We start from the raw sequence: 14,573 nt of genomic DNA on the forward strand, positions 1-14,573 counted from the left end.
CAGGGGCCTCCGTCTGGCCATCCCCCAGGCAGATGCCAGGCCCATCCCCATCTCCTTGAGATGATGGTCAACCTGCTGCAACCATGAGGCACGTGGTCGGCCCACTGGCCTCCTCCACTCATGAGACTCCCTTGCTGAGAGAATCTGGTAAGCAGGATCAGCGTCAGGAAAACGAGCCACATGTCCATACAGCCGCAACTGACGCTCACGGACTATGCAGGTAACAAATCTCATCCGAGTCTCTCTCAGCAACCGCTCGTTGGATACAAAATCCGACCAGCGATAGCCAAGGATTCTCCGAAGAGACCTGGTACCAAAGGAATTAAGTCTCCGTCTCAGATCCTTGGTCAGAGTCCAAGTCTCGCACCCATAGAGCAAGACTGGAAGTACCAAGGACCTGAAGACTCGGACTTTCATCCTCCCGCACAGGTACCGGCAGTGCCACACCCCATGATCCAGTGAATTCATGACTCCCCAGGCCCGACCCAGACGTCTATTGACCTCTGACTCGCAGCCAGCAGAAACATGAATATCACTGCCAAGGTAAGTGAATCTCTCCACGACCTCAACATCCTCACCACAAACAGACACAGACAGGACAGCAGCATCCAAGATGTCACCGAAAGCCTGGATCTTAGTTTTGACCCAAGAAACCCGTAATCCCAGCGGCTCCGACTCCTCATTCAGCACCTCGAGGGCCCCCAAAAGGATGTCTTAAGTCTCCGCAAAGATGACTGCATCGTCTGCAAAATCAAGGTCTGAGATCTTGACATTCCCAAACGATGCACCACAACTTGATCTCTCCGACATCCTCCCTAAAATCCAGTCCATACAAGTGCTGAAAAGTGTGGGGGCAAGTACACATCCCTGACAAACTCCAGTAACAACTGGAAATAAGTCAGAGGTGGTACCACCACACTTCACAGCACTCTCAGTACCAGAGTAGAGTTCAGACATCAGATCGATCAGTTTTGGTGGCACCCCACGAAGACCAAGAATCCTCCAGAGGACATCCCGATTCACTGAATCGAACGCTTTACAGAGATCAACATAGGCTGCAAGCAGCCCCTGCCGAAACTCTCGTCTGCGTTCGGTGAGGACACGAAGTGCAAGGATACGGTCAATCGTTGACCTCTTTGGTGTAAAGCCTGACTGCTCTGGGCGCTGGTGCTCAAGCAGATGGTGGCGAACCCTATCAAGAATTATCCGAGCAAAGACCTTGCCCGGCACTGAGAGCAGCGTCACCCCTCGGTAGTTGTTGCAGTCTTGGCGATCACCCTTCCCTTTCCAGAGAGGGATAACAAGGCCCCTCTTCCAGTCAGTTGGGATGATGCCTGTGTTCCAGGCAGAGCACAAAACTGCATGCAACGACACGAGTGCAGCATTTCCACCAGCCTTGAGAAGTTCAGCATGGATGCCACAGATCCCTGGAGCTTTGCCCCGTTTCAACTGGTTCACCGCAGCCCGTGTTTCTACAAGCAAAGGTGGACCACAGTTGATTTGAGGGTCAGCAACAGGGATTGTAACACTCTTGACGTCCAACTCGACAGCTGGGGGATCAGCCTGGTACAACCGCTCAAAGTAACCGGCCCAGCGGGCCTTCACTTCAGACACCTCTGTCAAGAGCCTACCACTCTCTGCTCGAACTGCAGTGCTCCGAGGGATGGGCTTGGATGAACGTAATGCGCGAATTCCCCTGTAAGCGGGACGAGAATCACCTGTCCACAGGTGATGCTCTACCCCCTCATAGATTCCTCACACATAGGCCTCCTTGTCCACCCTCAGTGCACGTACAGTTTTACGCCTCAGCTCCCTGAACAGCTCAGCTCTGCCATTCAGCCTGGCCCTGCGACTCTGATCAATGGTATCCAGTGTCCCTCGAGAGACAAAATTCTTCTTTGCCCTGCGGTGAGTTCCAAGACATCCACCGGCAACATCAAGGACGGTGGTCTTGAAGGCGCTCCACAACTCTTCAGGACCCCCAAAGCACCCAGACCCCCAAGTGTCCACTCAGCCTGTTTGCAAACTCCTCAGCTACTCTCTCATCCCTGAGCTTGGCAACATCCAGCCTAGGCTGGGATGGTACCATTCTCCAGGATTTAAGGTGCAGCTTTAGAGTTGCTACAACAAGCCTGTGGTCAGTATTGAGGAACTGAGCACTCCGGTAGACCCTGCAGTTCTGGATCATCCTCCAACAACCGTCAATGAGGACATGGTCAATCTCCTTTGCCACACCGCCAGCGTTGGAATACCAAGTCCAGCGATGAGCTTGTGGGCGCTGAAACCATGAACCAGCCACCCTAAGTCCATGACTTCTTGCAAAGTCAAGGAACTTAGTGCTATTCTGGTTCATAGTTCCTGACCCATGGGGACCAACACACACCTCATAACCGTCCCTATCAGTTCCAGTCGATGCATTGAAGTCCCCCAAGACTAGAAGTGTATTTCGTCTGGGGCACTGATCAACCACAGACTCGAGTGTGGCGTAGAATGCATCCTTCACGGTGAGATCACTCGCCTCAGTCGGAGCATAAACAGAGACCAGGGAAATGACACCTAAGGAGTGGCGAATCCTTAATCTCATCATACGCTCGTTGACCGGTGTTACCTCAATTATCATTGGGGTCAGCTTATTGGACACAGCTACAGCAACTCCTTGGGTATGGTAACCATCAGAGCGACCAGACCAATAGTAGGTGTAACCACCCACCATTATCTCACCGCAATCCGGTCTCCGAACCTCAGAGAGAGCTGCAATCCCGATGTCCAAACGCTTGAGCTCAGATGATAACAGAGACAGGTGATCATCCTCTCTTAGGGATAGACATTCCAGGCACCCACCCGAAGGGACCGCCTCAGGTTAACCCAAGGAGACCGCCGTCTGGTGGACGACACCTCAGCACCACTCCGACACACTCTCCCGCAATCTGACCCAGGGATGTTACCCCGTGGTTTCCCTCCGATCAAAGATTGGGGGTCCCGAAGGCTTTACCCCAATCCCGTCATCCGGTGAGCTGTCCTGCGAAGGGAAGCTGCGCATGAGGTACTCCCACGGAGTGGGTTTTCAGATTTTTTTGCGTTTTTACGTTTTGCGGAATGAAGGGTTTTATGGTGGCTGGAGTGCAAATCCTGCCACCAACCTCCTAATAAGAAGTAACCCAACTGCAGGAGGACGTCCGCAGACACAGTTGGGCACTAGATATGGATGGCCGTTGGCTCACAAGGAGCTCCTCCGCCCTTTGACAGGTTTTGTTTTTAATGCTGTAGGAGGTGGAGGTCGGGGAACATTGAGGAGCAAGTGACCATCAGGGCAGTGGACATAGTATACCTAGACTTTAAGAAGGCATTTGATGAGGCAGCACATCGGAGGTTGTTAACCAAGGTGAGAGCTTGTGGAGTGGCTGGTCAGGTAGATTATTGGATTGCAAACTGGCTTCGTGGGAGGAAGCAAAGAGTGGCTGTGAGTGGGAGGATGTAAGTAGTGGGGTGCCTTAAGGATCAGTACTCAGACCATTATGATTTATTATTTACATCAACGATTTGGATAATGGGGTAAAGAAGAAGCTTTCCATATCTGCAGATGACACAAGGCTTGGAAGTGTAAGGTGGATGGCAGAGAGGGTGGTGATCAGATTCAGGAAAGTATTGATACTTGTATAGATTGGGTAAAATATTGGCAGATGTAATGTCACCTGAGAAAGCATAAGGTGTTGGGGATGGGAAAAAACAATGAAAATGGAGATTACAGGATGTTCGGGGTAATTTTGGAGCGTGCCACACAGGAGAAGGATCTGGGGGTGGTCGTCGATACGGGAGGTAAGGAGGAATCACAGTGCCAGGTAACTATAGGTAAAACAAATAGAGTTTTGGGTTGTATTCGGAGGGGGATCATTTATAAATCAAAAGGAGGTGTTAACATTGTTCACGAATTTAGTGAGGGCCACATCTAGAATATTGTGTGTAGTTTTGGTCACTACAATTCAGGAAGGACATCGATGGCATTGAGAGGATTCAGTACAGGACGAGGAGATTGATTCCGGGCCGAGCTTGGCTCAGCTATGAGGAGACAAGGAGACAAGGCCTTATACACTAGAAAGGAGGCGGTTACGAGGAGATATGATAGAGATGTTTAAAATAATGAAAGGTTGAGATAAAATAAGTGAAGATGAATTATTCAACAGAGTCGACAATGATCGGACCAGGGGCCATGGCCTGAGAGTAAAGAAGAGGAGAGTTAAGATGGTCGTAAGGTTGGGAACTTTCACTCAGAGAGTAGTTATTGCATGGAATGGTCTCCCTGGAAAGGTCGTGGCAGCACAAACAGTAGATAAGTTAAAATTAGAATTAGAGAGGTACCTGGTAGTTATGGAGATAGAGGGGTATGGGGATGTTGATCAGACCTTGAGGTGTTTGATGGTGATTGTGTACAGAGTGCTGTTGGGGGTCTTATCAAGGGTTGTTGTGTGGTTGATGTTCTGTGTTTTTGGCCGGGCTCATGCCCCCTCCCCTGAGGGGAAGAAGAGGAAGAAGAAGAGGAGGAAGAAGAGGGCAAAAAACCATGATGTATGACTAATGACCTCCACTTGTGTGAAAAAACCCTTCACTGTGTAAAAGATAATATCCACCATTCCACATCGTGCTTCGTGTATTAAATGAAAAACATAAACACCTCGAACCTTCTCATTTTTATCTTTACACTTTCCTTTTGATGAAAAGTAATAATTATTTCACGAGATCATTAAAATTATTCGGCTGATTCTGAATCTGAAGACCAAATGAAGTGCGATGGGATCAAATTTTTTCTCATGTGAGAACAGACATTGAAAAACACGTTTGTAAATGATATCTGGGCAAAAACGTATTCGTAAAATGTCTCTGTGAACTCAGGCCGATCGATTTTAAACCGTCAACACGTGACACACTCGGTCCAAACACAAAGCGTGCATGAGATGCTTCTTTTGGGGTCTCAAGATGGCGGCGCGTCGTCTTGAACATTCAGCCGTGACCGCCAGCGCCAATCCAGTAAGTGGAGCGATGAGTGCGCCAACTCCACTCCACGTTACGTTTTGGAGCAAAATAATCAGTCAGTTTCGTTTGCAAATGTTCGAACAAGCTGAAAAAATACATCGTAATCTTGAGATTACTACCGCGGACTACATCATCATGGCGACAGAAAATGTACTAATTAAAAATAAACAAAAAACAACAACAACAACAACAACATGATGCTGTGACTTCCAATGAACCGACGCACCAACCGGATCCCTTCTCTTTGGTCAATGGTATTCGGGAAATTAATTACATTGTCATTAAAGGCGTAAACTTAACACACTGTGGGAATATTATAAAAATCAGAAGGAAATACCACACCACGGTCACACATCTGTACAAAGACAAAAAGGGACAAATTCTAACGTTTGAACAGAATTTATAATTTTGAATCGACAAAGAATTTGTTTCTTTTTCACCTCATTATTACCTCAGTACTGTGTATATATATATATATGTATATGTCGAAAAATGGACAAATCAGGGGAGTGGGCGGGGCAACTTTTTGTGTTCTGTTGCGTCACACGCGCTCCCTTTGTAACCATGGAGACAGTAAACTGTGGGCGGGACAAACAGTCTGGTTGGCTTGTTGGAGTCGAAGACGTCGTCATGGTGTTGAGAAGCTCGATCCGTCGTTCTGAGACTGTGTTTGTCATTTGATTCCATTAAATCAATTCAAGATGACAGGTCGTCATTTCTACACGATGGAATGTCCTGTTCCTCGACGAAGCGATGTGAGTTTGGTTTTTTTTTGCTTTAAAACAAACAACATGTTTCCTCACAATGTACAATGAACTTCAGTGGAAGAGGAGGAGGAGGAGGCGGCGGCGGCGGCCATGACGGTGCAGGCCCATGAAAACCTGCGCTGTTTGGATGTGGTTGTTTGTTCGTGCTCTTTCCTTTTTAAATGTTGAGCGGCAACGAAGAAGCACGGAGAGTGAATTGTTCGAGTGTTTGTAATGACTCGGCCGTGGAAACAACCGCCAATCTCCCTCACTCACAGAACAACTTGTAACCACAATCACCATCGAGTGTGGAGTCAGAGATCGAGAATCTATCAAAAATTCCAGCAATGTGTGTGTGTGTGTGTGTGTGTGTGTGTGTGTGTGTGTGTGTGTGTGTGTGTGTGTGTGTGTGTGTGTGTGTGTGTGTGTGTGTGTGTTTTGTTTTTGTGTGTGTGTTGTTTTTGTGTGTGTGTGTTGTTTTTGTGTGTGTGTGTTGTTTTTGTGTGTGTGTGTGTGTGTGTGTGTGTGTGTGTGTGTTGTTTTTGTGTGTGTGTGTTGTTTTGTGTGTGTGTATGTGTGTTGTTTTGTGTGTGTGTGTGTGTGTCTGTGACCGCTGTTTCTCGACAACCATTCGTCCGTTCTAATGGAAACTTGCCAGGTATGTTGCTGGGGACCTGAGTATGTGCCTTTTCAAGGTTTGATATTAATTGGACAAGTGGTTCCCAAGTTATGGCCATTTATTTACCAACCAATGACAGGACACGGTGCTATGACATCACAATTCTTTTTTTTTGCACGAACAGGCCCGCCCTCGTAATATAAAAGCAGCTCACTATTGGTGTTCATGTGTCTGTCCCTGTCTCCCTCCATCCCTCCTTCCGTCCCTAGCTGCGGCTGTCTGTCTGTCTGTCTGTCCATCCCTCCCTGCCTGCATCCGTCCCTGCATGCCTGCGTCCCTGTCAGCCCGTCCATGCCTGCCTGCATCCGTAAGCCCATCCCTGCCTTCGGCTGTCCGACCGTCCCTGCCTCTAAATGTCCCTCCCTGCCTGCGTCCGTCTGTCCCTGCCTGCGTCCGTCTGTCCCTCCCTGCCTGCGTCCGTCTGTCCCTCTCTACCTGCTTCCGTCTGTCCCCCCCTGCCTGCGTCCGTCCGTCTGTCCCTCCCTGACTCCGTCCGTCTGTCCCTCCCTTCCTGCCTGCGTCCGTCCCTCCCTGCCTGCGTCCGTCCCTCCCTACCTACCTACCTGCCTGCGTCCGTCCGTCCCTTCCTGCCTGCGTCAGTCCATCCGTCCCTGCCTGCGTCCGTCCCAACAATATGATATAGGTGAGTCAGATGAGGATAGATTGGCCGGTTTAAACAATATGATATGGGTGAGTAAGGTGAGGATAGATTGGCCGGTTTTAAACAACATGATATAGTTGAGTAAGGTGAGTATAGATTGGCCGGTTTTAAACAATATGATGTAGTTAAGTAAGGTGAGGATAGATTGGCCGGTTTTAAACAATATGATATAGGTGAGTAAGGTGAGGATAGATTGGCCGGTTTTAAACAATATGATATAGTTGAGTAAGGTAATTATAGATGAGCCGGTTTCAAACAATATGATATAGTTGAGTAAGGTGATGATAGAGTGGCCGGTTTTAAACAATATGATATAGTTGAGTAAGGAGAGGATAGATTGGCCGGTTTTAAACAATATGACAAAGTTGAGGTAGGTGTGGATAGATGGGCCGGTTTTAAACAATACGAGCATAACCCGCGCTCTGTGCGACATGTTGGGGTGGGTGTGTTTGAGAAAGGAACTGATGCAGAGTATCAGTAGTAATTTTACTTTAATGCACGAAGTGGAATATGATTTCACTGTTTCAGAACCATTTTATTTACTTTTTTGTACCATGCACCTCATATGGTCTTTGAGATAATGTAAGCCGAATATCACGTTACTCGAGCGCAGAACAAAGTCGAAGATAGCGCGACACGAAACCACAAACTCGGAAATAATATATAAGATGATATAGTTGAGTAATGTGAGGATACATTGGCCGGTTTCAAGCAATATGATATCGTTGAGTAAGGTGAGGGTAGATTGGCCGTTTTTAAACAATATGATATAGTTGAGTAAGGTGAGGAGAGATGGGCCGGTTTTAAACAATATGATGTAGTTGAGTAAGGTGAGGATAGATTGGCTGGTTTTTAACAATATGGTATAGTTAAGTAAGGTGAGGATAGATTGGCCGGTTTTAAACAATATGATATAGTTGAGTAAGGTGAGGAGAGATTGGCCGGTTTTAAACAATATGATATCGGTGAGTAAGATCAGGATAGATTGGCCGGTTTTAAACAATATGATATCTGTGAGTAAGGTGAGGATGGATTGGCCGGCTTTAAACAATATGATATCGGTGAGTAAGGTGAGGATAGATTGGCCGGTTTTAAACAATATGATATAGGTGAGTAAGGTGAGGATAGATGGGCTGGTTTTAAACAATATGATATCGGTGAGTCAGATGAGGATAGATTGGCCGGTTTTAAACAGTATGATATAGTTGAGTAAGGTGATGATACATTGGCCGGTTTAAACAATATGATATGGGTGAGTAAGGTGAGGATAGATTGGCCGGTTTTAAACAATATGATATAGTTGAGTAAAGTGAGGATAGATTGGCCGGTTTTAAACAATATGATATCAGTGAGTAAGGTGAGGATAGATTGGCCAGTTTTAAACAATATGATATAGGTGAGTAAGGTGAGGATAGATTGGCCGGTTTTAAACAATATGATGTAGGTGAGTAAGGTGAGGATAGATTGGCCAGTTTTAAACAATATGATATGGGTGAGTAAGGTGAGGATAGATTGGCCAGTTTTAAACAATATGATATCAGTGAGTAAGGTGAGGATAGATTGGCCAGTTTTAAACAATATGATATAGGTGAGTAAGGTGAGGATAGATTGGCCGGTTTTAAACAATATGATATCAGTGAGTAAGGTGAGGATAGATTGGCCAGTTTTAAACAATATGATATAGGTGAGTAAGGTGAGGATAGATTGGCCGGTTTTAAACAATATGATATAGGTGAGTAAGGTGAGGATAGATTGGCCAGTTTTAAACAATATGATATAGGTGAGTAAGGTGAGGATAGATTGGCCGGTTTTAAACAATATGATATAGGTGAGTAAGGTGAGGATAGATTGGCCAGTTTTAAACAATATGATATAGGTGAGTAAGGTGAGGATAGATTGGCCAGTTTTAAACAATATGAAATCGGTGAGTAAGGTGAGGATTGATGCTTCTGGTTTAATTTATATGAGAACAAAAACTCTTCCTCCTTCATCCTCAATCATAGTTCGTCTCATTCCATCCCGTTTCTCCGATCGATTACATTCAATATTTCATTTTCAACATTTCTATTTTATTGATATAACAGTAATAGTCCAGCAGCCTTTTCTCATTTGAGGCCAAATAAGGAAATTTGTTCAACACCCCCTACAGAAAAGGTTTGACTTGACAGGGTGGTAGAATAGACCCTATAGAACACCTCCAGGTAGTATGTGGTTTCAAATTGTGGTATCATTAAAATTCTACAGGCCATTATACATACCAAGGGTACTTACCAAGAGGGTCACTGTGGGCGAGCAAAATTTAGGGGGAGGGGTAACGTAAACGTGAATATCTTTGTCCAGACTCATCCAATTTTCAATATTGAGTTATCATTGGCTTCCTATTATAATTCTATATCAGAGAGTTGTTGTTCTTCTTTCGGCTGCTCCCGTTAGGGGTCGCCACAGCGGATCATCCGTTATGATCCGCATACTGATTTGGCACAGGTTTTACGCCGGATGCCCTTCCTGACGCAACCCAGGTCGCCTCTTACGACACAGGGATACATTCTATATCAGAGTATGTACAGTTATTTGAAAATGGCCTTTGCCATGGCATCACCAAAGCTAAAATATCACACTAATTCAAACTTTCTGACATTTTTAATTTTGTTCTCGTATGAAGGTGAACGGTGTTTCTCAATTACTACTGGTATGTATACATTTTGGAAATCAAACGCTTAAAGTATTGTTCTGCAGAAATTCATATACATACAGAGGCACGCATAAAGAAAACTGCAACTGTTATTTTTAGCGTTCGTCTTTTACTCGTGTATAACAACACGGAAGCACATACATCAGAGCCGAGAATAATCGTTGTCTTTGGCAACACCGAAGTACATTAGTGAAAGCCGAGTATAATAGTTATCTCTGGCAGCACGGAAGCTACTCATTCATCATAGTGGATGATAATAGTTATCATGGTCGACACTGGGAGCTGTGCATGACAACACACAAGCACATTAGTGAGAGCGAATCATAATAGTTGTGCATGGTTGCACGGAAGCACATTCGTCAGAGCGGTTTATAATATTTGTGTCTGTCAACAAGGAATCGCATTCGCCATGGAAGCATGAAGATGTCATCTGTTGTAACTTTTAGTCAGCGTCTTCTTCACCACTGGATTCAAAGATTGTTCTTGGATTTTCACAAGTTTCTTCGGCCATACATGCACATGCTTCTGTGCATGGCATGTGGTTGGTTCTGCATGTGCAGTCGGCTCGGCGACATAGAGACTTCTTGCAGTGAGACAGTCAGCTCCGGAAGACCCCGTGGTGCTGGATCTTTGGTCATGAGCACAGGCTGCAGAGCACCATCCTGAATTTTCCAGCCATGTCCAGCTGCTGGTGGAAGGCTCTGTGTCGGCTCCAATGCTCTCTTCCATGCATCGGCCTGGTAATTTCCTCGCTTCATATGTTGCTGTAAGCTGTCGAATGTAGGGGGGAGATTTTCATTTCTTTGTCCCTTTTGACAGAACTGCCAGTGTCTCACATTGTTCACTTTACTCCCAGCCCCCTTGGTTGTTGAGTACATTGCACATATGAAGGCATTGCATGCTTCTGAAGTGCAGTTGCTGAGCTCGGGTTCTTCTCCAAGCTGTCCCAGACTAGTCTGATGCTCTTTACTGTCAAGTAAGACATTGAAACCCTTTTTCTTGCCGAGTTCTGAGAGTGCACTGTTTGAATCGCACCCAGTGAGTGCGTGGAAGCCGAGTAAAGCATTACACAGCTCAGGTCCGAGTTTGTGTGCCAAGCTGTGGATAGGAATATACCGAGCTTTATCATTGATTCCAGTCTGAAACCACAGCTCCTGACATGAGTTTTCTGTAGTGTGTGGTGCAGAGGACAGCCATATCTGTGTCAGGTGATTGATTCACAATCCAGTCCTGCTGTGATAATGAGAGGCATGTTTTGCATGCAGCAATATTCGTGTCTGCCTCTTCATGATCTGACTTGATGGGAACCAGTTCTTCGCAGTGCCCTCTGATGACTAGCACAGACTTCTGCGGGTTCTTGAAACCATCACCGATGACTTTGTGTTGACCATCATGCAGAGTATCTACCCCTATGTGGCACCATGTGTCTGCAAAGAAGGCACACAAGTTGACTTTGTTTTCTACATTTCCAATGTATTTGATCCACTGCTTTGGAATAGGAGTGGCTGGCCCTTGGATTGTCACCTCTAAGGCTGCAGATGATCCTCGTTTCTCTCGCTCCCCAGCTTTGATTGAGAGGCTGGAGTACCGGTCGAAGACAACATTTTAAACGTTCGCATACTTCATCTCATTGGAGTTCCAGTGCTGCAACAAGTGTCTGTATGGAGGTATCTCGGGCTTTCCTCAGTGTCTCGTTTGAGTCCATCTGACAAATTATGCACTTGTGAAAGTTAGTCAACTTCTGTCTCTTTACAGGTAAAAGTTGCACTCCTGCCCGACTCTCTGAACTGGCCATTGCTTCAGTTGGCTCGGAGGATTTTTTCAGATGTTCAATCTGGAATGACACAGAAAAGCAACTATGTTAACCCACAGCCTCTTTTACCATCATTATTAACATGACATTTTTAAACTTTATTTTTGTAATTATCTAGTCCACAAGAATTTCATAAAAAATAGACTAACACAGCATTTTTTTAGTCCAGCAGCATGAACCTGTGAAAAATTCAATTGTTCAACACCCACTACAGAAAAGTTTGACTTGACAACTTGGTATGCTCTAAAAGATGCCTAAAATATAAAAAAAGCTCATAATATTTGATTTGTCTGTGATTTTTACCTCTTGTGGTTGTACAGTTGAATGAATATCGACATTTCTGTACATATTCTGAAAGAGAATTATAATACGAAGCCAATGATGCCTCAATATTGAAAATTGGTTGAGTCTCGACAAAGATATTCACGTTTACGTTACCCCTCCCCTAATTTTGCTCGCCCACAGTGACCCTCTTGGTAAGTACCCTTGGTATGTATAATGGCCTGTAGAATTTTAATGATACCACAATTTGAAACCACATACTACCTGGAGGTGTTCTATAGGGTCTAATTCTACCACTCTGTCAAGTCAAACCTTTTCTGTAGGGAGTGTTGAATGATTTCTTTTTTTCAGGTCCTTGCTCCTGGACTATAATATATCACCCGATCAAACAGTAGATCTGATTATACACCGCCTTTCGCTGTACTGACAACACAGGTGAGAAAAGGAGATGAAAAAAGCAGCTGATATTTCAATAATTTATTCACACAATTTTTAAAGGGTGAAAGTTAATTTATCGCCAGGTTCTACTCGTATATAATTACAGTAGTTATAATTACCACATGTCCTTGTAATTGAAAGGTGTCAAGGTATTCTCTGCTCGCTCGCTGCAGTAAAACCCTGTGGGAATAATTGTGGGGAACGAGAAATGATCGATCATGACTGGAACGTTCATGATCTCTGTGCTTCGATTCACACAGATCGTGCCTCATGCGAGCACCGTTAAATGTTCAAAATCAAAACCGATCTGTAACCCCCATAGTGTATGCCCTGTTCAATGCTTAATGGATACCCACCATCTTTTCAGAGATGGTGGTGGTTGTGTCCTTGTACTTGCTGTTGCCACTTTGACATTAATGTGAGTTAGTTGTCTTGTCACTTTAACGAGCCACCACCATGAGGATCGGTATCGACAAAACCTCCGACACGACGGTGACAGGGAGGCCCTGCTGCCTCTGAGCAATTGCTGCAGGTGAATGTTCTGAAACGATGGCATGATTATTCTCCCACAATGAAGTGGTCACTGACTTGGGAAATACAATGAGAACTTTAAATCCCAGCAGTGACGGTGTGTCATCCATCGGTTCGAGGACTTGTTGTTGCTTTTTATGTTCACGGTTGTTTTCTGTCTCCTTTGTGTGTGAATTGTCTATTTCTCTCATGATGATTTAATTTGATCTTCACCCCACTGACCGGTTATTTTGTTGCTCTTGCTGTGCAGAAAAATTCGAAGCATTTCCTTCCTTCACTCGTCAATGAGCAGATTGCGAGTGGACGTGTGAAGCAAGGGTCACGGAATACATCTTCTCTTGCTCACATCTATGGAAAGGTAATGCTCATTCTATTTCTCTCCTCCACACACGTCAAGGCTCGTGGAACGAGGAAACCACACAGGGTGCCTGTTTTTCTTCATTTTCCTCTCTTTTATCTTTCGTTTGCTTTTAATTTCTTTCTTTACCTCCACCACCGCAGGTGGGCAGACGTTACGTTTTCATCCCTGTCTCTGTATGTTTGTCTGTCTGTCTGTCTGTGAACAGGATATCTCAAATAGTTATGGACGGATTTAGCCGAAACTTCGTGGACAGGTTGGGTGTGTGACGAAGACAAATTGATTCAAATTTTGTGAAGATTCGAATCCGGATTCGACCGTTTAAATTTTTTTTAAGTGATTCTTCACCATTGAGAAAAAGGGTCAAAAGTGATTTATATAAGATGCTTTCTCAAAAAGGTGAAGATGAGTTTTTCCGCAACTGGATGGATGAGTTACTTAGGTGAGAAGAACATGTCAGTTAGATTTTGGTTCAGGTCCAGATGCAAATCCGGCCTTTTCAGTGGGAGACAAAATTTATACTGCAGAGTCTGGCGGAAGTGTGTGCTCTGTCGAGTGCCGTTCTTGTTCTTTATCTATCTGTCCACAAACAAGTTAAATAATTTTTATAAGGCTCACTTGGCTGCACCTGCATGGGTTTGAGGGTAGAGTCGGAGTAGCCAAAACCCGACTCCCATCCAGGTTCTCACCACTGCCTCCGCTCGCTGCACCCTCACCACTGCGTCCGCTCGCTGCACCCTCACCACTGCGTCTGCTCGCTGCACCCTCACCACTGCGTCCGCTCGCTGCACCCTCACCACTGCGTCTGCTCGCTGCACCCTCACCACTGCGTCCGCTCGCTGCACCCTCACCACTGCGTCCGCTCGCTGCACCCTCACCACTGCGTCCGCTCGCTGCACCCTCACCACTGCGTCCGCTCGCTGCACCCTCACCACTGCGTCCGCTCGCTGCACCCTCACCACTGCCTCCGCTCACAACAATACCACTCGCGACACCCTCCTCTCCACGCTACATGCTTCTGTCAGTCAAGCCTTACCACTTGAAGTGCACAGGTTGCTATTTCGATAGTCAGGCATTCATAATTGCATGAAAGGGGACTGAGAATTTCAAACAACGATGGCAAGTTGCCATTTATTATCAGAAGATGTGTTGAATGCAAATTTGCGTTGTCTTGTCACCAAAACCAACAGCCGCAGTTGTGACGGCATCAGCAATACCCACGATGCAACGTCAAAATTGGCGTTGACATGTATCCCATATTGTCAGGGAGTGAATGCTGATCAATGGTGATTGTTCTGATGCTTTTAATAACAATATTTTCCTCGCCTTGTATTTCATTGCTGTC

At 45.5% G+C, this 14,573-nt stretch overlaps 1 protein-coding gene across 4 annotated transcripts in view; it reads left to right on the forward strand.

The window, feature by feature from the left end:
* Positions 1-5,464: 5,464 nt before the first annotated feature.
* LOC147016470 (uncharacterized) overlaps positions 5,465-14,573 on the forward strand; it is a 121,951-nt gene continuing 112,842 nt past the window's right edge. For all 4 annotated transcript variants that reach the window (XM_085845140.1, XM_085845143.1, XM_085845142.1 and 1 more), the window contains exons 1-2: positions 5,465-5,783; positions 13,121-13,228. In XM_085845140.1, the coding sequence (XP_085701266.1) occupies positions 5,730-5,783; positions 13,121-13,228 (162 nt within the window). In that variant the 5' untranslated portion in view covers positions 5,465-5,729. The remainder of the gene's footprint in view (positions 5,784-13,120; positions 13,229-14,573) is intronic.

The sequence above is a fragment of the Eptatretus burgeri genome, chromosome 11, assembly GCF_056783735.1.
Source record: "Eptatretus burgeri isolate ZD-2024b chromosome 11, Ebu_testis_v1, whole genome shotgun sequence".
NCBI classification, from domain to species: domain Eukaryota; kingdom Metazoa; phylum Chordata; class Myxini; order Myxiniformes; family Myxinidae; genus Eptatretus; species Eptatretus burgeri.